Source organism: Cnephaeus nilssonii, assembly GCF_951640355.1.
Source record: "Cnephaeus nilssonii genome assembly, chromosome: 9".
NCBI classification, from domain to species: domain Eukaryota; kingdom Metazoa; phylum Chordata; class Mammalia; order Chiroptera; family Vespertilionidae; genus Cnephaeus; species Cnephaeus nilssonii.
The window spans coordinates 76,276,631-76,299,404 of NC_137080.1; the positions used below are offsets into that span (position 1 = coordinate 76,276,631).

At 43.0% G+C, this 22,774-nt stretch overlaps 1 protein-coding gene across 2 annotated transcripts in view; it reads left to right on the top strand.

The window, feature by feature from the left end:
• The first annotated feature begins 16,256 nt into the window (after positions 1-16,256).
• GCLC (glutamate-cysteine ligase catalytic subunit) overlaps positions 16,257-22,774 on the top strand; it is a 40,280-nt gene continuing 33,762 nt past the window's right edge. For both annotated transcript variants that reach the window (XM_079780373.1, XM_079780374.1), the window contains exon 1: positions 16,257-16,851. In XM_079780373.1, the coding sequence (XP_079636499.1) occupies positions 16,702-16,851 (150 nt within the window). In that variant the 5' untranslated portion in view covers positions 16,257-16,701. The remainder of the gene's footprint in view (positions 16,852-22,774) is intronic.

A 22,774-nucleotide genomic window follows, 5' to 3' on the forward strand; every position in this document is an offset into this window, starting at 1 on the left:
GATCAGGTTTCTTAACAGCAACACTGGATCCAAATATTTGGGGATTTTCCAGATATCATCCCAGCATTGATTTCTAATTTAATTCCATGTGGTCTAAAAATATACTTTGTATGACTAAATCCTTTAAAATCTTTTTAAAATACATTTTTATTGATTTCAGAGAGGAAAGGAGAGGGAGAGAGAGACAAAAACATCAATGATGAGAGAGAACAAACGAACGATCAGCCGTGCTCCCTCTCTCCCCACCAGGGATCGAGCTGCAACAGTGGCATGACCGGGAATTGAAACTCGACCTCCTGGTTCCCAGGTCAAACCTCAATGCAGGTCAGGCTGCTCTTAAATTTATTGAGACTTGTCTTATGGCCCAAAAGATGACTTTTCTTGAGCAGATACTTCACCAAAGAAGATATATAGATGGCAAATAAACACATGAGAAGATGTTCAACACAATTAGTCATTAGGGAAATGCAAATTAAACCATAATGGAATACCTTCATACCCCAACCAAACTAAGTGTTGCCAAGGGTGTAGAGGAACTGGAACTCTTGTTACTGCTTCCTGGAATGAGAAGTGGTTCAACAACTTTGAAAAAATAGTTTGGGAGTTTCTTAAAAAATTACACATACACTACCATATGATCTAGTCATTCCACTCATTAGAGGAAAAGGAAAAGACTTATGCATGAATGTTTATAGCATACTTACTGGTAATAACCCAAAGAGAAGCAATCCAAATGCTTATTAACAGGGGAATGGATAAACAATTGCAGTACATTCATATACTGGAACACTCAGAGGTCTTAATCCAGCCCTACAGGGCTCCTTTTCCAAATTTATAGATTTTAATAATTTCAATCTCTTCTAATATTTTGCAGAAATACTGGAGAAATAGGAACACTACTTATTAAGAAAGAATCAATGAATTTTCACTACTTTTTTGTTGTTGTTAATCCTCACCTGAAGATATTTTTTCCATTGGTTTTTAGAGAGAGTGGAAGGGAAGAAGGAAGGGAGGGAGGGAGAGAGAGAAATGTGATCAATGTGAGAGAGACACTTCAATTGGTTGCCCCCTGCATGCACCCCAATCAGGGCGGCATCCAACCTGCAACCCAGGCACGTGCCCCTCACTGGGAATCCAACCCACAACCCTTCGGTGAGGGTAGGGGGAGGTAGGCGGGGGGGGGGGGGGGGGGGGTGATGATCTAACACTGGTCAGGGCAATTTTCACTACTTTCAAAGAAAGATAATAGCCTTAAAGTTTTGTTTCCTTCAAAAAGTCTTATATTTAAAACATTCATACTAAAATATTTATAGAAGAAATAATATGATGTCTGTGATTTGCTTCCAAATAACTTCAGGGGAAGGATTGTTAAAGTAGGTTGGGCTATAGATAAAACAAGATTAGACATAAATTTACAATTATTACACATGGATGATACACAGTGCATTAAAATATTCTACTTTTTTATGTTTGAAAATTTCCACAAAGGCTATTTTCAAAAGCATGCACACAGTAGTATTTATATAATAAAAACATTCACAAAAAAAGTGAATTAGAATGGTTGCCATTGGTGTGAGTGGGGCTGGGATCAGAGTGGGAATGAAAGGAAATTAAAATGAAGGAAGGAAGGACTAGCACAGACCAATGGTCAAACTGTGCTCTAACCCCTGCAGAGTACTCACTGACTACTGCAGCCAGAACATGGCTGAGCAACAGGAGATGACCAATGTAACTAGGCTCAGAGCTGCCCTCTGTGATGATGCCAGGAGAGGTGAGGAGGAGCACCCACACGCTTTGGAAATGCTACAGGAAATAGGGAAAAGGTGGGGAAGGAAAGGTCCCTGACCCCGATGTCCTAGCTGACTTTGCAGGAGAGCCCTGGGCTCAGTGCCTTGTTCCCCTCTGGAGCTGGGGGAAAGCAGATGGCAGAGGGATGTCGGGAGAAGCAAGGTGGTGGACACTTGCATTTGAATTGGGATTCTGCCATTTAATAGATATAACTTTAAAAAAACATGCTGACCTCCTCCAAAGGTTGCTTTTTCTCAACGGCTAAATGGAGATAGTATTGCCCACCTCATCTGGTTGTTGTGAGAACTGAAAGAGAGGATGCGTTTAAGTGTTCGAACACAATGACAGACACTCACTCTGGCCTCAACCAAGGGAACTGTCTCCGTAATGATTGGATCTTGGCCTTGAATTAGATGAATCAGCCCCCTTGATCTTTTCCTTGAAGAATGAATCATCTACCCAATTTCTTTCCAAACAATAAGATAGCATATCTTAAATATGCAAAAATATAGCTTTTTAAAATTTTACCATAAGCGCTAATCAAAGAGATATTATTCTGCTCCTCCAGCTTGAGTACTGGACACTCCGAAAGCTTTCTCACAAGACAAGGATGTTTATTCTTACTCTCTGTGCTACAGGGCCTGAGTCCCACTTGCAGGCCCTTGAAATACCTCGGATAGGGTTTTAGAAATAAGACGATAAATGAACCTGTGTCTTTTATTAATAATATCTAGAGAGAATTCTCTTCTGTGGAGAATTTTCAGAAAGCACTTTTATATATTGTTATGTTGTTCAATAACTGTGAGACAGGGCTAGAATTATTATCATGTCCAGTTTGTTTTTTCTTATGTTTTTATCTTCATTTTCCCTGCTGTCCCCAGAACCCAAGCTAAGAGGTTAATTTATTGACCCAAAGTCATATCACTAGCACACTAATATTTGAAAGAATGAATGAGTTAGTGAATGAGCTAGTAAGCATGGAATCTAACACACTAATCCATGCCGTCGCTATTGTCTTTCTTTCCTTTCCCTTTTCTCCCTTTCTCCTTTTATCTCCCCCTACCTGCCCCCATGCTTTCTTTCTCTCTGCCTCTTTCTGGTAAATTCTCACATTCCACACCAGTTTTTATGCCCTTCCTCTGGGACTCTGGAATGCAACAGTAATGCGATTACTAAACTACAAGCCTCAGAGAAAACAAAACATAATAGCCATTGTTTTTGCTTATTTCAAAGTGTTCTTTCTAAGTACAGTTGAAAAGCAACCCAGCCTTCATTAATCATGCAACAACATGTTACCTCAACGAACTGTTAACAGACCGTAAATGTTGAAGTAAATATTTTCAGGCTTACGTTGGCATTTCTTTTGCCTTTTAAATAAACTATATAATCATCTAACTATAAAAACAGCCCTAAAACTGTATGAACGAGACATAACTTGAAAACTAAAACTTGGAAACCTCTAAGCGTATTCCTTTAGTTTAAATGTGATGGCCCTGATTCTCCTTTTCACAAAAACGGGTAAAGGAGAGAAAATTTTGTTGAGGATTCCATCTTCAAGTAGAATTTATGTTGTTTTATTCTGAAGGGAAGAAAACAGGATTTATAAGCAGCCTTGAGTGTAATATAATTACTGCGAGGTAAATTCCTTATTTATTACAAATTTGACTTCAAATGTACCAAATTTCTGAAAAACAGAACTATTTGGACTGCTCTCTCTTGTTTTACCTTCTCAATGCCTACCACCAGCCTGTGCTAGGAACTTGACAGCAATATGGTCTGCCTACAGAATATTGTAGTGTAATATTAGCAAAGGCATGCCATTCAGCATTGTTTTCATCCCAAGTAAATTGGGGGAGAGGGAATAAAAATCTTAATCATATTACAACACAAGTCAACTTAATCAACAGCCTTAAAATATCAAATCAAGTATTGTTTGACATTTTGACACATTTTGGCTTTCTGAATAAATCCTACCATAAATCCATCATAAACCCTTCTGGCTTTAGAAATTGTTTAAATATTATGTTTCTAAGGATCTATAGATTCATAACAGAAACTAGGGACTGTCAAAGGTAACTAAAACATGTGGTTTTCTTTTAAAGAATCATCTGTTTTTATTTTCATTTTTTATATACTTTGTAAAAAATGGATTTCAGAGAAGAATTGGAGAGGGAGGGAGGGTGGGAGAGGGAGAGAGAGAGAGAGAGAGAGAGAGAGAGAGAAACATCAGTAATGAGTGAAAACCATTGATCAGCTGCCTCCTGCACACCCCACACTGTGGATTGAGCCCACAACCCAGGCATGTGCCCTGACCAGGAATCGAACCAGGACCTCCTGGTTCATAGGTCTTCACTCAACCACTGAGCCATGCCAGCTGGGCTAAAACATGTTTCTCAATAACCTCTCATGATGATCTCATTTTGAAGGAATTTAGAAAGCTATATGCCCTACCTGAAGGAAAAGGAGGAAAAAGTTATCTCTCCATTTCAACAGAGTTTATCCCCAGCTGGAGCAGAGGAAAATTTCCTAGAGCTGGCACCTTTCTCAGCCTGAAAGACACTAGCAACTGCATGGGTTAGTGAGTTAGATCACATTACGATTCATAACAGTAGCAACATTACAGTTATGAAGTAGCAACGAAAATAATTTTATGGTTGGGGGTCACCACAACATGAGGAACTGTATTAAAGGGTCGCGGCATTAGGAAGGTTGAGAACCACTGCTCTAGAAGGAAAGCTCCAATGGAGCAGAAATGTTGCTCTTCCCATCCACCCAGTATCCCAGTACCAAGAACCAGACCCGCACAGAGTGGGTACCTAGTAAATATTTGTTAAATAACCAAGCACGAGTGTAATGCGCCTGGCAGAGAATTGCCTTAGTTATATAATCATGGATATTTATATATTGTTCACACTTCCAAAGTTTTTGTAGCCCAGATCAACACTGGTACTAATTTCACAGCTAGTTTATGGACATATTTAATCCATGCTATTAAATATTAAAAGACATCTGTAAAAGATTTCTTAGTTATTTGTTTTGCACAGTGAAAACAAAGAGATAGTGCCCAATCCTAACTTCAATAATAACCTTGCCTTCAAGGACACATTCTCATGTTCAAGGTTTTGGCTTTTGCCATTGCTATTGCAATCTCATCATGACTCAGAAACCTACTGATTTTCGCCATGACACTTGCCAGTAACTACAGGACCGTGCCCCTGACCTTACTGAGGGTTGTGTGAACAGTCCGTGAAAATGGTTCATGATCGCTCACAAAGTTGTATTTGGTTTCCCTGGAAAAGCAGCTTTGCTGTGCACTTGAGAGACATCTCTGGACAGAGAATCTTCTTTTCTTTTTAGGGAATGATCTTACTAAATGATACGAAAAGAGTGGCCTGTTTTACATCCATGGATTTACTTTAATGATCATGCTCAATGAGAGTTTCCCTTTAAAAAGAAATAATTTCTTAAGGGACTTCTACCTGCACTAGGTCTCCCAGTAAGCACTCTCACCTCTCAAGCCTGTTCTTCGCCTGTGATTTCACCTCGGATCTGCCTTTTTCTTTCTCCATACCTTCTTCTCCCAGCACATGACATAGGTGTTATTCTAAAATCCAAAAATTATAAGCAAGGAAATCAAAGGGTATAGAGAGAAGAGTTTCTTTTGTATAGTCATCTTCACCCAGTAAAGATGACTATCTTATTTTGAAAGTTTCTACTGGATGAAATTGCACCATCGCTCATGGGGCAAGGAGGGTCCTGAATTTGTAGTCAAAAGTCCCGAGTTTAAGTGCAGGTTCTATCATTCAACTCTTCTCCAGCTCAGTTTTCTCATCTCTAAATTGAAATTGTATTAAAATGCTACAAGATTACACTATCCAGTTGTGAAAACAGAGCATATTAAATGGAGCATATATATTAAAGTTGGCTATCAAATACATACGTAAAATATTAAGGCAACCTACATATTAAGACCTGCAGGCAGATGATGTCAGGAAAGACTTTGTGAGGACGAGTGGGGGTGAATCTGGGCAGCCAAACCATCACTCTGAGAGGAGGGATGCTGACCTCACCACCTGCCCCAAGCCAGCAGCTCCTCTATCCAGAGAAGAAAGTAATTTTCTGGACTAGCCTTCTTTTGGTATTGGTTCTGAAAAAAAGCAGTTGACTGAGAACATTTTAAAAGGGGGGCAGGGAAAAAACTATCTGCTAAACTTCAACTCTTGAAGAACTGGGTTTGTGATTAAACACTCACTAATCAATGTCCACTGCCAAGTGCTGGCAGCTTGGAGCAATAATGTCAGGTGCCAATCCCAGCTCGAGCTTGGACTAGCAGCAGGACTTTGGGGCAAGACAAGTAACCTCTCAGCCTCCGTGTGCTCCCCCGCAAAATTACCCCCCTACACAGGTGTGTTATAAGAATAAAAGGGGATCAAATATTTGAAAGCTACACTGTCGTACACAAATATGAGTCCAGTTCTTAGAAGGAGTGAGGTTAGAGAGAAAATTATGAAAGGGCGCATTAAATTTGTAAAACACATGAAAGCTATTTACTGCAAGTTTATACATAAGAAATTAAAACTGTTAAGAAAATTAAATTAAACTGTTGATATAAAGCACAAGATGTAGTGTAGGTTTCTGAGTAATATTCGTTCCCTCATCCCTTAATTCCCCCTTTCTCTGTCAAAACACTCTTAGGCCAGGAAGGCTTAATCAAAATGTAGGTATTTCTGTTTCTATGGGTTTTGTTTTGTTTTTGCAATGTGAGGGAAGTGGAATGAACTTGGACTTGGAAGGCAAACAGACTTGAAACAAATCCTAGTTCTGCTGTGTACTTGCTGTTTATAAGTGTGGCCTTTGAGTATGCTTCCTCATCTGTGAGCCTCAGCTTCCTCCTCTGTAAAATGGGTTAATACCTCACAGTAGTCTTTCCCAACCTTGTTTATAACATTGCACTCCTTAAAAATGAGAATATTTATACCTCAAAGGATGTTGCTGCCCACAGTGAGATGTAACCAGAACAGGGGCTCTAATCACCCAAATCCGGTCCTGCTCTGCCATCGCAAGGGCTGAGGGAATGGCCATCTTGGCACTCCATTGCTCCTCAGGGCATGTTAGTATCTGGGCACACTCTTTGGGAAGCTCTGCATTATTTGGTTCGTGGAAAGGAATAAATGTGAACCTTCCTGATCATAATAGATGTTAAATGATTTCTTAGTTCCCCTCCTTCCCTAGATCAAGGACAGAGCAACCCACTTAGCTGGTGCCCATCACCCTGGCTGAACACTCCTCTGAAGGCTGATGGTTGGACTGTGTCAGAGCAGAGATGCCCACACCCCGTGATGCTTCATGGCAACTCCTCTTCGGTGACTTTACTGGCCCACCCTGCTGTGCGCCCACCTTGAAGCATGGTTCTGCAACAACCCTGCCTGAGGCCATGCAGGCAGCTGCTGACTAGCAAGTTGTTCTCTTCTTTGTCCAGGTTGCTTCTTGGGGAGGAAGAAGATGTGGAGGATCCCGTGAAGGTTTGCCTGAATGACACTTGCAGAAAAAAACAACAGGCAATAGTCACCAAACCTCAAAACTTAAAATGGCACAGAGAGGCAGCTATTAGTGGCCAGCAGAGAGCTTGTAACCCTGGCTTTTACAGGAGCTGGGCTTTTGACTAACAGATGAGTGTCTTTTCCAGGAAAGTCTAAAACTTCTTACCATTGCAGCAACAGAAGCATCCATGCTGGGAGATGTTTTCCAAGCTTACTGCTCCTCCTGAAAGTCCTCCCTTGCCTTGACTGATGCAAGAGTAGTACCATTTCATGAGCCCCCAATATGTACCAGATGCTGTACATGTTACTTTCAGTCTTTGAAACCACTCAGCGGAGTGTCACTCTCCTCCCACTCCCATTATACAGATGATAAAACCGAAGCACAGTAGCTTGCCCAGGGTTACAGAGCAAGAAGGAGGCAAAGCTGGGATTCCAACTCAGTTCTAACACTCAAGCTGCGGTTTTCCAGGACCCACATTTCCTGTCCAATAGTAACAGAGCACCTAAGAGATCTAATGAGTTTTCATTCGTTAAACCTGAATTTTTAAGAAATGTAGACAGGGGGACTAAGAAATCTGCAGTTTAATCAGCATTGGTACAAGTATGTAGCTAGTCTCACATGGACAGAAAATAAGACACTACAGAGAACAGACCATGGCTGGACCAGCAAGTGGCCACGAGGAAAAATGAAACAGGATAAAGAAGGGGCCCTCACCCCTCCTGTCATGGTCTCCATCAGCACACTGAGACTAGTAGTATAGGAGATGGCTGTATATATTTCTGCTTATGATAACTACACATAAAGTGATACTAACCATCATACATATTCAGTTCTTCTCAACTAACCATTTTCATGACCTTTGAAACTCTTGCAAATACTAAAGGAAAGGCGCCCATGTAATATTTAGAATTAATCCTGATGCATATAGACCAAGGTGTCTCAATGTTGGCACTGTTGACATTTTGAGATGGGTGATGTTTTTGTGTGGGGTTGTCCTGGCCATTGTAGGACAAGTTGTTTCTAGATGAGCTGATTTTCCCCTCAAAGGTACCTACTACATTTTAGTCTCAGTACTAAAATAGGTGGCAGGGGGTATTGTGTGTGGAAAACATAATACCTCCAGGAAGTACAATTATCTCCTTCTCCTTCTTCCGCTTCCTCTTCCTTTCCTCTCTTCTTTTTCGGCACTGAGCAACTGGTCTTATTGAAGCAAAATTGCTTGATATCCAGTAAAATTATCTTTTTGCAAAGATGTAGGTATGGTTAGCACTTTTTCACATTTCATCATCCACAAATGATGGGTTGCTCTGTGCCAAAGATGAATTATTTGGTGTGCTCTAACCTACAATGGAATTTAAATATTTTTTGTGAAGCAAGGTGAGTGAAATAGGAGGAGAAGGGTGGTGAGTAAGATTAGGAATCTTTAAAAGAGTAATTACTGTCTTAAAAACCTTACTCACCTTTTCAGAATGGGCCTACTTGGATCATAACAATTACCCAGGCCAGCCATTGTGAAATAGTTTATGTGTGACAAACTTGGTTTTTTTGTTTTGTTTATAAATACAATGCCCCATAATTTATAACAACAATAGCTAAAAATTCATAATAAAGGAATTGAATAACAAACAGCCTCCAATTTCAGGATGAAGGAAATTGATTTTCAATAAGGGATTAGCTTGTTGCTCATTCCTTTCCATCTTCCTGGGTCACCCCTCATACCAATTGCTCAAACCATCTTTTATGTTCCTCTTTCTTTATTCTGCCCTCATTTCAAGCTAACTACCTGAAATCATAATCCAGTGAGATTTGCTTTAAACCCATGGTTGGCAAACTGTGGCTCGCGAGCCACATGCGGCTCTTTGGCCCCTTGAGTGTGGCTCTTCCACAAAATACCACGGCCTGGGAGAGTCTATTTTGAAGTGGCGTTAGAAGAAGTTTAAGTTTAAAAAATTTGGCTCTCAAAAGAAATTTCAGTCGTTGTACTGTTGATATTTGGCTCTCTGTTGACTAATGAGTTTGCTGACCACTGCTTTAAACTAATGAAAGAGAGTGAATACCAGAAACAGGATTAGCCATGTGGTGATTCCTATTACTCATCAGGTACATTGCACTATATTCTCTCCGTTTTTGTGCTTGTTTGGAGATGTCCATTATAAAAAGTTGTGTTTATGTAGCCATACTCCCATGAAGAGATTGATTCTACTGGACTCAGCTATCACCTTTCCCATCCCAACACACTTTTGGCATCCGTACTTCCTCCCATAGGATCTGACAGGGAAACAATGATACTGCTACGAAAAAAAGCTCACCATTTCACAGGTGTTCTGGATCCCATTAAGTTATGTCTCCTGAGGCACTTGCTGTAAAGGCACCCTTTCTCATACCCACATCTTTAACCTCACGTCCTGTTGACTTCTGACCATTTCCTTTATTCACTCAAGCTTCCCCGTCTTAATAAAGGCCTTCACTTGACTAAGCAGACCTTTCGTGCTTCCACATGAAATTGAGCATATCTATATATATTTAAAAAATATATTTTATTGATTTTTTACAGAGAGGAAGGGGAGGGATAGAGAGCTAGAAACATCAATCAGCTGCCTCCTGCACACTCCCCACTGGGTATGTGCCCGAAACCAAGGTACATGCCCTTGACCGGAGTCGAACCCGGGACCCTTGAGTCCGAAGGCCGACGCTCTATCCACTGAGCCAAACCAGTTAGGACAGAGCATATCTATATTTTTAAAAAATCCATATAAGCTAAAAGTTGGCTTTAAAAACAAAATTAAAAGAGGTTACGTTTGTTTTTTTAAATATATATTTTTATTGATTTCAGAGAGGAAGGGAGAGGGAGAGGCGGAGAGAGAGAGAGAGAGAGAGAGAGAGAGAGAGAGGAAGAGAGAGAGAGAGAAACATCAATGATGAGAGAGAATCATCAATGATGAGAGAGAATCATTGATTGGCTGCCTCCTGCTCCTCCCCCACCACTTACTAGGGATCAAGCCCGCAATCCAGGCATATGTCCTTGACAGGAATCAAGCCAAGACCCTTATGTCCGAAGAGCAGACCAACACTCGTTCCTCAGAGCCAATCCAGGTAGGGCTGTTTGTTTTTACTTAAAATGACAATGGTGCATCTCAGAAGCATATGGAATACTATACAATACAAAAAGATTTGCTAATTTAGTAGTACTGACATCAGAGAATATTTAGTTTGGAAGGGAGTAATCATTTCTTTATAAACTCTCATTTGAAGAATGAAGAGGGTGGGGTTCCTGAGAATAAACACAACTTGGCTTAAATTGGCCCAGCAGGTTACCCTCTGAGCTAAGGTGAAGACCCCAATGTCTTTTGGCTACTGCTCTTCTATCATACAGTCCTGGGGTCCTTGTTCAGTATAAGCAAATCAAATTCCAAGTATAATGCAAGTGCAGGGAGAAATCCTTTCTACATCTTTTGCATTTTGTACCATGTACACTGAAGTTAAGAAGTAACTGCATTTGTTCCTACCAATTGGTTCAAATAAAAAGGAAGTCTTAAGTGCTTCACTGGCATACCAGAGGTCTTTGGGGGAACAGGTGTGTCAGAGAAGAGGGGCTGTGTGGAGGTGGTATCAATACCCAGGAAGAGTCCCAGAAAGAGGCCCTCCCCTTCACGAGGCTGTGAGGTGTAGCAGAAATGGCAAAGGCTCTGAAATCACACTGGAATTCAAATCCCTGTGTAGCCACTACCTGTTATTTACAACTAGGGGCCCAGTGCACGAATTCACGAACCTTGGAAGGAACTGTGGGCCGTGAGGCTGCGGTAGGCACAGGGGCTGGTCTCAGCCCATCCTCCAAGCCCCTGCCCAGCCCCTCCCACCACAGTCCCCGGTCCACTGTCTGCCTGAAGCCCCATTCCCACCGCCACGCCCACACGCTGATGGCGCCGGCCCCACTCACATCCGCTGAAAGAGAGGATCGATTGGGGCTGGTGCAAGCATGGGGTGTGAGCAGCAGCTGCTGCCCCAATCGCCCCTCAGGAGCAGGGGGAGGTGGAGAATCCCTCAGGGGCAATTGGGGCTAGCAGCGAGCGATTGGGGCAAGCGCCAGGCAACCGCAGTGGGTGTGAGCGGTGGCTCCAGCGCTGGTGGCAGGCGTGAGCGGGGCCAGTGCCGGCAGCAGATGCAAGCGCTGGACGGGACCACAGCAGGCAGGAGCAAAGAATTTTCAGTAACCACCAGAGGCTCACCCTGATGACAGCAACTGGCACCTTGCCTTGGTCTGGTGCCCCTGCTCACTTGCTCCACTGTCCTGCCGACACCCGCCATGTTCTGCACACACCCCTGGTGGTCAGGGCATGTCATAGCTACCGGTTGTCCCACCGTTAGGTCTAGTTGCATATTAGCCTTTTATTATATAGGATTACAGTAGTACACCCTTATCCAGGGTTTTTATTTTCCTTTCTGGTTTCAGTTACCAGTGCCAAACGCAGCCTGAAAATATTAAAATGGAAAACTGCAGAAAAAAAAATCATGTTTTAAAATGTGTGCGCCATTCAGAGTAGCATGATGAACCCTCCCACCCTCCCCTCCGGATGCAAATCATCCCCTGGTCTGGAGCATTCACCCTGTATTCCCGACCTGCCCTAGTCATTTAGTAGCCATTTCGGTTATCAGTTCAACTATCTCGAGTACTTACGTTTCAAGTAAACTTTATTTAACTTAATAATGGCCCCAAAGCACAAGAGTAAACTTTACTGTAAGCATGTATGTATAGGAAAAAAACACCATATATAGGGTTCTGTGCTATCTGTGCCTTCAGGCATCCTCGGAGTGGGGGTAGGGGCTTGGAAAGTATCTCCCACATAAGTGCGGATACCCGAGGACTACTGTACTGGATCTCAGTTGCCTCATGTATATAAAACGCGGCAACGAGGACTGTTTTTTGGACTCCAGATCACAGTGCTTGGCATAAAGCAGGTGCTCGAAAAAGAGCAAGTTATTGAGACCACCGGAGAGCCCAGGGTAGGCGCAGGCCTAAGAGAGCACTATGGTCTTGGTCGGGTGACAAGTTCCTCCTTCAGAGAGACCCCTAGGCACACCCCCCTCTGCTAGCCTCATTTAATCTCTGCTCTGCCAGCTCCAAGCTCTCCGCGAACCGCTGACTCAGGGTAACGGGAACGGCGTGACTACTGGGAAATGACAATTTTCCCCTCCTTGCCCGGAGTCCCGAAAACCGACGAGTCAGAAATGGCTGCTGCAGCAGAGACAGCCAGGGGGTCAGGATTGGCCAACCCAGACTTTGCCCCCAAGCAGCCTTCCTGGAATTGACCTCTAGCCCGGAGCCCGCACAAAGTGCTGAGTCACGCGGAGGCGGCGCCACGCGCCCGGAGGCGGGCCCGGGCCGTCACGTGGCTGGGGCTGTATCACAACAACCGCGCGGCGTGCAGCGCCCGCGCTTCCTCCCGCGACCAAGCCGCTCTCCGAGCATGCTCAGCTCGGCCGCGCGGCTGCGGGAGGACCCAGCGCCCTGCTCCGCCGTCCGGGTTTTCCCGGCGGCCGCCCTGGGTGCTAGGAGCCCGGGATGCGCAGTCTGAACCGCCGCTCTCGGGGTCGGTTCCGGCCGTAGGAATCTTATAACCCTCCCCCCCCCACCCCCGAAGAAATCACCAGGAATCTCCTTTGGGAAAGGCCTGGGAAAGAGCTGATTCTGCAATACACGAGCTCCTTCTTTTCTCCTTAAGGCTCGTTGAAGCCCTAAGCATGTCAAACTCGCAGCACGTCCAACTTGTTTGCTTTGCGGGGCTGTCTGCTGAAAACCCACTCCCTGGTCCTGGTTGCAATCTGCAGAATGAATGCCAGAAGTAAACCTAAAAATGCAAAACGCTGTCCAACAAAGGGAAATGACTGTTGTGGAATATGACTTACGCTGATCTGTGGTGGATTTCTTTACCCCCTGTAACAGTAGTTGGCAAAGGCACGGTAGAGACCATGGTTTAAATTGTGAATAACTGCCAGGTGGTGCGGCCACGCTGCACCCAACTGGGGATTGTCCAGAGCCCAGGAGCTCCCTCTTGGGATGCTAGTTTGGAGTTTGGGGGCCCTCCTGTGAGAATCAACCGGAATCTGAGACTGACTCAAATGATAGTATTAACTCTCACTACATTCTGTATCATGAGCATTAGCTAGACTAGAAAGAACTATGGCTCTTCCTGACCACACACCCCCTTCACTGTTTCCTTTTTAAAACGAAACTGACGCTTTCCCAAGAGACCAGCTTCACCATATTGTGAGGAAATGAAGCAGGTGTAGAGGAAAGTGTGTGCTTTGGAAAGTGTAAAAGTCTACACCTGTGCTGCCTTAATTAAGTGGAATGCAAGCCACATATGTAATCTAAAATTTTCCATTAGCTACCTTTAAACACTAAAAAGAAACAAGTGAATTAATTTAAATTATTTTATCTTGACATATTTAAAATACTACTATAGCAATATATTCAATATAAAGTTATTAATGAGATATTTGCATTTTTTTGGGTACTAAGTTTTTGAATTGGGTGTGTGTATTATACCCACATCACACCTCCCAGGCCACTAAATTTTCATTGGAAATTCTTGATCTGTGTTTCATAAAATGAACAGATGGAAAAGTGGATTTACATTCCCCACCTCTTCCAGATTTACTTAAAAGTTTTCCAGCAACCACATGAAATATCAATTTTGAAATTTATATTTAAGTGGGCTTAACTAAAACTAAAATTCAGTTTCTCAGTCAAATTAGCCATATTTCAAACACTGTAGCCACAGATGGTGGATGGCTATTGTGTTGAACAATGCAGATCTATGCAAATATGCGGTGAGATTGTGAGAAAAACAAAATGATCCTTTGGAGCCTCCTCACCTGTATTCAAAACAATGACCAACCCTGTCTCCCACCCTAGCCCCCACACTTACCTGCCTTCCACCGGAAGCAAACATTGATGCAAAGCACTTTTCTAGAATTAAAGATACAAAGGCATAAATTATCCCAGAGGAAGTCACTATTTAATGTGGAGATATTTTTAAAACGATTCTATTATAATGTAGAAATTGAGGCCTGTTCAAATGTAACCAAAATACAGGGAGGAGTAACTGCCACTCGAAGAACAGGAATGTGTCAGGTGGAGAATTCTAAGCAGAAAGACACATCAGAAAGCCAGGATCACACAGGTCTGGAGAGATTGGTGGGGAGGGTACAGGGAAGAGTAGCGCAGTAGGTGGGGATGTTTGAGTTAGCTGGGGGTAAATTAGAATGAGACTTGGTTTTTATCCAGGCTATACCTTTGGGATTGAAACACCATCCCCTGAGCTTCAAACACTGCCACACTCCACCTCCCACCCCTCCACCCCATACATACACATAACCTACTGTGGAAATTACAGCCAGACCTTGGGTATCCATGTCCCCAAGGCACACCCAATATGAAGGGTATGAGAGAAGAGACTCCTATCGTATATCCACTTAGCAGCTAATAAGTGCTTACTAAATGTTAACTTTGTAGTGTGAGGGAAGTGGGCACAGTAAGTACACAACGTTCTGGCCTCAGTACATGTATGATCTAGTTGCTGTCACTTTTTCCCTGACCTGTCATGTCATTGCTCTGTCAACACATTTATTGAACAACTACTTTGTGGTGAGGTGCCTCATATCTTCCCTTTCTTGCCAGGTAGGGCCAACCCCAGCTGTTTCTTATATCTTCTACCCCTAGGGGTAAACTCACATGAACATTATTGTAATCACTTACTGGATGATTCTTAGGCTAGGACCAGGTATATATTTTTGGAGGTGATTCCTTCAAATGACCCAGCTAGGGATATTGACAAAGTCCCTTTTGAAAGATGAGACAGAGGGCCGAAAACCAGGACTACAGGCTTTATTAGAGAAGGACCCTGCCGGGCTGCCTTGCAAAGGAAGAGAGCACACGTGCAGGAGTGAATACGCCTTTTGGGGGGAGGAATGGGGAGGGATGGGGCTTAGGGTACTCGGCAATCGCTAATTGGTGGTTTCATATAAGGCACATGATTAGGCACTTAGGGATTTAGGAATCGGGGGCTTAGGGTTTTGGCAGGTGCTGATTGGTGGCTCAATGTACAGTCCATATAAGGTGCCTGGTTAGGTGCTCAGGAATGTCCAGGCCGCAGGTGCAGTTTACATCATATTCCATCCATCAGTTGGGGGAAGGGAGGATCTATCACTTTTTGTTGTAATAAATGGTGTCTGTGTCATCCAAAGAATGTATGTCATCAAATAGAGAATACACACATACTTGTAATATACACACGTGTCTAAAAACTTGTAGACAAATTGATTCTTCTTAATAACCCGACCACTTATTGACCATTAACTCTATGCACCTGTGCATTGTACACATTCTTACAACAGGCAAAAAAGACAGAGTTAATATAATTTTGTACAGGTATGAAAATAACTTGCGCAAGGTCTCACAGGTAGTAAATGGCGGACACTAGAATTGAACATGTGTTTCATCTGCCTCCCAAGGTAATATTTTTCTTGCCATACCCTGCTGTTCTCACTCTGCTTTTATAAGGGGGAAGCCCCTCTCACCTAAAAAATAATCCGGTGAGTCCTTCATTAATTCAAATATTCAACTTTCTTCCCCAAACCAGAGTCGATATCTTTGGGTAAGAGAAAACTGACTTTTCTACATTTCGCTTTTGCTTACAGCCAGGCCGACCACACTCCCCGCCCCCGGTGAGCGCCTTCCCTCTGACTCCGCCCTAACCACGCCTGCGCACGCCCCCTCCCTGCAGCCCGCTTTGGTTTCTTCCGGCGCTGGGCCACGCCCCTCCTCTGATCCGCCCCGTCCTCTGGCCACGCCCCTTTCACCGCCCCGCCCCCTCCCGTAGTTTATAAGATCCGGAGCGACGGATCGCTCCCAGGAAGGGCGGGCGCGCGGATGGGAGCACTGGGCATGCTCCGCGGCGGCGCAGGTTTTGGTCACAAGTAGGAAGGAGCCCGTGCAGGGCACAGGCAAAGAGAAGCGGGAGCCGCTGCGGCCCCGCCGCCTCGGAGCGGGAGCGGGCGCTGGAGCGGGCGAGGGGCGAGGGGCGAGGCTGCCGGGCCGAGAGCCGCCCAGCCTGCCCTCACGTCCTCTGTCTCTCAGCCCGCGAGGTGCGCCGGACCTCTGGGCCGGTCACCGGGCGGTGAGGACCGCGTGTGGGGGAGCCGGACCGGACCGGACCCTCCCTCAGCCGACTGCGGCCCGAGGGCGCCCCCCCGGGGCGGAGCAGCCGGCGCCGCTGCTGCCTCCCGCGGGCAGCTGAGTGTCCGGCTCGCACCCCGCGCCGGGAGCTTGCGGCCGCCGTCAGCGCCCCAGAGCAGGAGGAGGGGGCGGCCATGGGGCTGCTGTCCCAAGGCTCGCCGCTGAGCTGGGAGGAGACCAAGCGCCACGCCGACCACGTGCGGCGGCACGGGATCCTCCAGTTTCTGCACATCTACCACGCCGTCAAGGACCGACACAAGGACGTGCTCAAGTGGGGCGATGAGGTGAGCGCCCGCGACCCCCGTCCCCCCTGGACCGCCCTGTCAGGTCACCCTGCGCCGCCTTTGTTCCGCGAGGCCCTACCTGCGACCCGGGCCCCGGCCCCGGCCCCAGGACCCCTCGGCTGTCTGCGCCCTGCACTGCGCCCCAGGGTCCCCGGGCGCCTCCCTGCCCCGGGTCGCCGTCCCTGCCCTCCCCCTGGGCGTCCGGGATGGTCTGGGGCGTGGGGCCCTGCTCTGAGCCTTCCGGCCGGACTGTGCTCACCCGTTCATTCATTCATTGATTCACTCACGTGGGTTTCCTCCTCCTTAAACAAATGTGGATGGGGCACTGCGCGGGTTCCACCCTGAAAAAGCGTAACATTTGGTGCTTCGGGGAGTTTTCAGTCTCTGATACTTCTCTGCCGGCCGCCCTTCGCGATCTCATCTCAAAATGCACTTCTGCTCTTAACGTGAAAGGAAAGTTATCCTAGGAAGGAAGGAAGGAAGGCCCGTCGTTACTAGGAATCAGGTCTAAAGGATGTTCCTTCTGCCCCGAACCCCCTCTTTCCAGTTATCTTTTAAACCTCCAACTCCTCATCAGTCCCCCCTTTCTTCACACGCACACACACACACACACACACACACACACACACTTGGGATTTGTTAGTACCTTTCCATGGCCTAAATCCAGCATCTTAAACTTGACAAATCAGTGCTTCAGCATATGTTCTGCCTGGAGGTGAAAATGTCTCTGGGTTCTCCATATGTTGAACCTTTGTTTAATTGGAATGATCTGGAAAGCATTGCCTCCGGTTAGAGTTACTCCTTTCTGCCAAAGCATTTTGTGCTCTCCTTCCCGTTTTAAAAAAGCACAGGTATATACAGTTAAGACAATTAAATGACTCCTCGAAGAACCCATGTATATTTTTTGTGTTTTTATCATTCGCCTTCGATGGCGTGGTCAGGTGTAAGTGACTCATCTTCTAGACTTTGCTGTCACTCTTGGCCTAAGTGTCAAGGTGCTGCTTCACCAATGCAGACTCTCTCCCTGAAAAAGTTAGCTTTCGTGTTTCTAAGATGGGAACATAATTCTACTTCTTGCATTTGAAGGAATAGTGCTGTTTTAAGTTAGAAAAGTATAATGACCAGTAATTCACATCTCTACTATGTTGTGCGTTTTTTTCGTCACAAAAGGGGTACAGTATATGTTTGGTGATAATTCTTCAATTTTAGTCAAAAGTTAATTGTTTCTTTACAGCATCTGGAATTTTATACGTTCATTTGTGTATTGTGTGTATTTTGTGATCTATCTACTCTACCCCTTGAATTTTTTTCTCTCCAGGACTTTTATAAAAATGGAATACTATGAAGAATATTGGTTTGTTCATGCATAGTAAAGAATATGTCAAACTTTTGAGTTATTATTTGAGGTAGTGTGTATTGGGTCACATTTAGGTTATTTCTCACCGTGGTTTCAGTTAAAGGAGTTTGGAAGCCAGATTTATTGTGGAAGGCTTCCTGGATGAGATGAGGCTTTAAAACAGAGCGGTGGAGTAATTACTCCAGTCTTAGCTCTAATCCTCACACATAGTAGGAATTCACAGCCACATTTGCTGAATAGAAGTCTTCAGGCAGGGGCAGACACAAGCAAGTTTGTTTTTATACAGACGCCTCGGGCAATAATTGAGAAACTGGCTGGGCCGATAAGAGTAGAGAAGGGCGTGGTGGGTAGTATGGCCCCTGAGATGAAGCGTGGCCTTGGCAGACAGAAAATGGTGTTTGGGAGGCGATATGTTGGACAGTGTTCACGTGAAACCAAAATATTGCTCTTCATGGGAAGTTGTGGTGGTGTCCTTACCAGATCATGGACTTGGATTAAAAAAGAAGAAAGAAGTGCCTTGAAATGGTGGCAGGAGAAATGCTCAGCGCTGGTTACTAGGACACTGTTTGTCTCTGGTAGTATTTAATCAGAAAGGACCCTGGATCTGGAGTTTCACTAGTGTTGTATTCCCAGGCCTGCCAAACTGCCTGCCTGTGTGATTCTGAGCCTCAGCTTCCTCATTTGGCAAGTGAGGGACATTCTTTCCTTTCCAGCTTTTACAGTTGGAATAAATTTTAAAATAATGTACATCTTTCAAACTAGAATGTTAGTCTTTGAAACTCACCTGGAGATAATCTTTAGATTGCTGAGTAAAGAGAAGGCTGTCACCAATTGCCATGGTAAAAATGGGTTGTATAATAAAGGGGTGTGTATGCTGGCTTATTGGAACTAAAGAAGTGGGAACCTTGTAGATAGGTAGATTCCAAGATCAGCTTACAGATGTTTTTTTTTTTTTTACCTTTAGTGTGACAGGTGCTAACCCTTGCCACCATTTATTATGCTGTCTCTGTTGGAAATAGAAGTTCTAACTCCTAGGTGCCAGGAACTCATCCGTTCATTTTGCCTCAGGATGGGGTGGGGGTGAAGGGGAGAAGAGGGATATCCCTGGGTGCTCTATTGCTGCTAAACATTGTATGTATGCAAAAAAGTGTGCACTTCTCTCTTCACAGCTCACACACAACTTTTCAGGTACAGATTATGTTTATAACTTGAGTCTGCACATTAAAAGACAAACCTATGAATTCTATGGTGCAAATGTGGCAGTAGATACAACTTTCGAGGTTTCCCTGATAATCACTCTAGTGTTAGCTACCTGCCAGCCCTTTGCCGCTATTTAGTGGCAGAGGCATTATCAGAACTGAAATCTGTCTGACTCCAGGTCCATTTCTTAAACACATTATACCGGTTTTGGATTATTTACAATGTATGAGATTTCATCAAATCTCCATTTACAGAGTTCAAACTCTACAGGTTGCAGAGGTAACATTTAAAAGCAAACATAATTTTTCTTAAATGTTTTAATCCAATGTTGTGTGGTTCTCAAAGGCAAGAAGGTAAACTGTCCTCTAATTAGAAAAGTCCATGTGAGCTTTGAGAGGAAAATATGGTATGTCTTTAATATTTGACTAACATGTATAAAACTAATAAAACAGGTGGTGGGATTTAAGGGTTGGTATATCATCTGTTGATTTTGAACTACAAGTTTGCCTGTGTAGGTGTGATTGTGTAAGAGTGCTTAAGTGACTATTTGGAAAATGCATTGCTTGTCAGGTAATAAGATTATAATCCTATAACAAAAGTAACATAATCCTCAGCTATAAATCAGGAATAGACAAAAACATAGTCATTTTAGTCTAATGGAAGGTTTTGTGTAGCAATTACTTAATCTCGCTTAACCTCATTTTTGTCACCTGTAAAATGGGGACAATAATACCTTTCTGGTAGGGTTATTAAGATTAAATGAGATAATGTTGATGAAATAATTTACAAATGAGAACCTAGCCTTTTAATTAAAGACTCATAAATGGTAACTTAAAATGTTTCCTTAAAAAAATTTAATATCCAGTATATCTCATTTAAATTAGAGTGGTCATTGGGGAATGAGGCATTCCATGTATGTGGGTATTAAAACTAATTAAATGAAATTTACCTGCTTAGATATAGTTATATTCCATTAGCTTAGTAACTTTTGGTGATATTTCCAAATTGCATTTAAAAAGTAATTATTTCTTGATAGTCATTGTGAAGATTTTAGGTTTGTGGCACATTAAATAAAGTTGTTGCATCTTACTCTTTTTCAGCTGTCACTGCGGATATTAGTTTAATATCATTAACTTGTGATTAATAGCATAGTGATGAAATGAAGGAAAAAAGAGTGAAACATGGTTGGAGCCTTCTGGTGATTTTTTTTTTTTAATCTCCAAAATTACCTTTTATACCAAGAGGTTAATTTTTGAAGGTTAGGAAACTAGATAACTGACCCTATGTTTATATTAGGGATCGAGGCTGAGAATTTAAAGCTTAAATGTGAGCTTGACTACTGCTTCTGGGGTAAATTTTAGTTTTTTGCTATTTATTTTGTGTTACTTTTGCATGGGCTTGCTTTTTAAATCCATTTCATTGAATTGTAATTTACATACAATGACTTTTAAACAAGTATATGTAACCAGATATCTGCCAACACAGTCAAAATTAAAAATATAAAACACAAACACTTGTAATATATGACACTTCCATCACCCTCCAGAAGCTCCTGTGTTCCTTTGCAGGTGTGTGTGTGTGTGTGTGTGTGTGTGTGTGTGTGTGTGAAGCTGCCCTAGGAACGTGTGGCTCGTAATTAGATGAGGAGAAGGAAGGCATTCTAGGCAAAAGAACAATGTAATGAAGGTGAGAAATAGCATTGGCATGTGACTGTTATGTGCACTTAGGTGTTGTAAATGCAGTAAATAGGTCTGATCAGTTTGTAGAGGTCGATGTATGGCTCTGGATAAGTAGAGATTTCGCTGTAGTTTAAAGGCATGAGGAAAATAGAATGGAAGAAAAAGATTTAATACTTCTGTACAGCTGGCTCCTCTAGAAAAACGTTTCTGTACTTCTGGACCAGTTACTATATCCCCACCATATCACTGTTGAATACCTCTGTGAAGAGGAATGCCTAGAATATCACTTCCAATACTACTGATAGTAATGTCTAGAAGTGGTATTAGCAAATGTACTTAACTAGTATTCTATGTGTAGCTTCATTTCGAGGTGTAAATTTAGGTAAAGTTTAAGATCCCATATCTCGAGAAAAGATATCAGAATATTAATTGAACTTTTAACATCAGAATTTGTGTTTCTGAACATTTTTAGATACTCAAGTCATCTGAATGTATTGTTAAACTATATATGGGGCATTTACTGATGTTATTGGATGTTATTGTTAAACTATATATGGGGCATTTACTGGTGTTATTGGATGGACCATATTCTAATGAGCTTGCTAATTAATATTCTCTGTTTATGATTTAGCCAAGTTGTGTTTTTTTTAATCCTCACCTGAGGATATTTTTTCCATTGATTTTTTTTTTTGTGTGTGTGTGTGTGTGTGTGTGAGAGAGAGAGAGAGAGAGAGAGAGAGAGAGAGAGAGGAAGGAGGAGGGCAAAGAGAGAGAGACATTGATGTGAGAGAGACACATCGATTGGTTGCCTCCTGTTCATACCCCAACAAGGCTGGGGATTGAGCCTGCAGCTAAGGTAGGTGCCTTTGACTGGGAATCGAACCCATGACCCTTCAATCTGTGGGCTGAGGCTCTAACCACTGAGAAAAACTGGCCAGGGCTAACCAAGTTCATTTTTTAATATTGGCAACAGCTTTATTTAGATATAATTGACATATAGTAAACTTCATATATATAAAGTGCACAGTTTGATAAATTTTGATATATGTATACACCTGTGCAACCATCACCACAATCCAAATACCAAACATATTCATCACCTTCAAAATGTATTTGTGCCTCTTTGCAATTTTCCCCTTTCCCAAGGGATCTTCTTTATATTACTGTAGCTTAGTTCGAATTTCCTAGAGTTTTATATCTAGGAAATCATACAGACCAAAAATCTTGTACTTTTTTGGTCTCACTTTTAAACTGCATATATGTTTTGAGATTAATTCATGTTGTTGCATGTGTTAGTAGTTCATTTGTCTTAACTGTTGAGTAGTATTCCATTGTATGGATATACTACAATTTGCTTTTTCACTATTTGGATTGTTTCCAAATTTTAGCTATTACAATAACACAAAACATTCATGAACATAAACAGAAGGGTTTTTTTGGACTTATGCTTAAGTCTTTATTATTATCTAGGAATGATGTGTTTTAGCTTTTCAAAGAAACAACCAAACATTTCCAAAGTGGTCGTACCATATTTTACATTTCCACTAGCAGTGTATACTAGTTCTAGTTTGTCCGCATCATTGCCAACACTTGGTATACTCAGTCTCATTAAATTTAGCCATTCTAACAGGTGTGTGGTAGTATTTCAATTTGTATTTTTAATTGTATTTTCCTACAGACCAGTGAT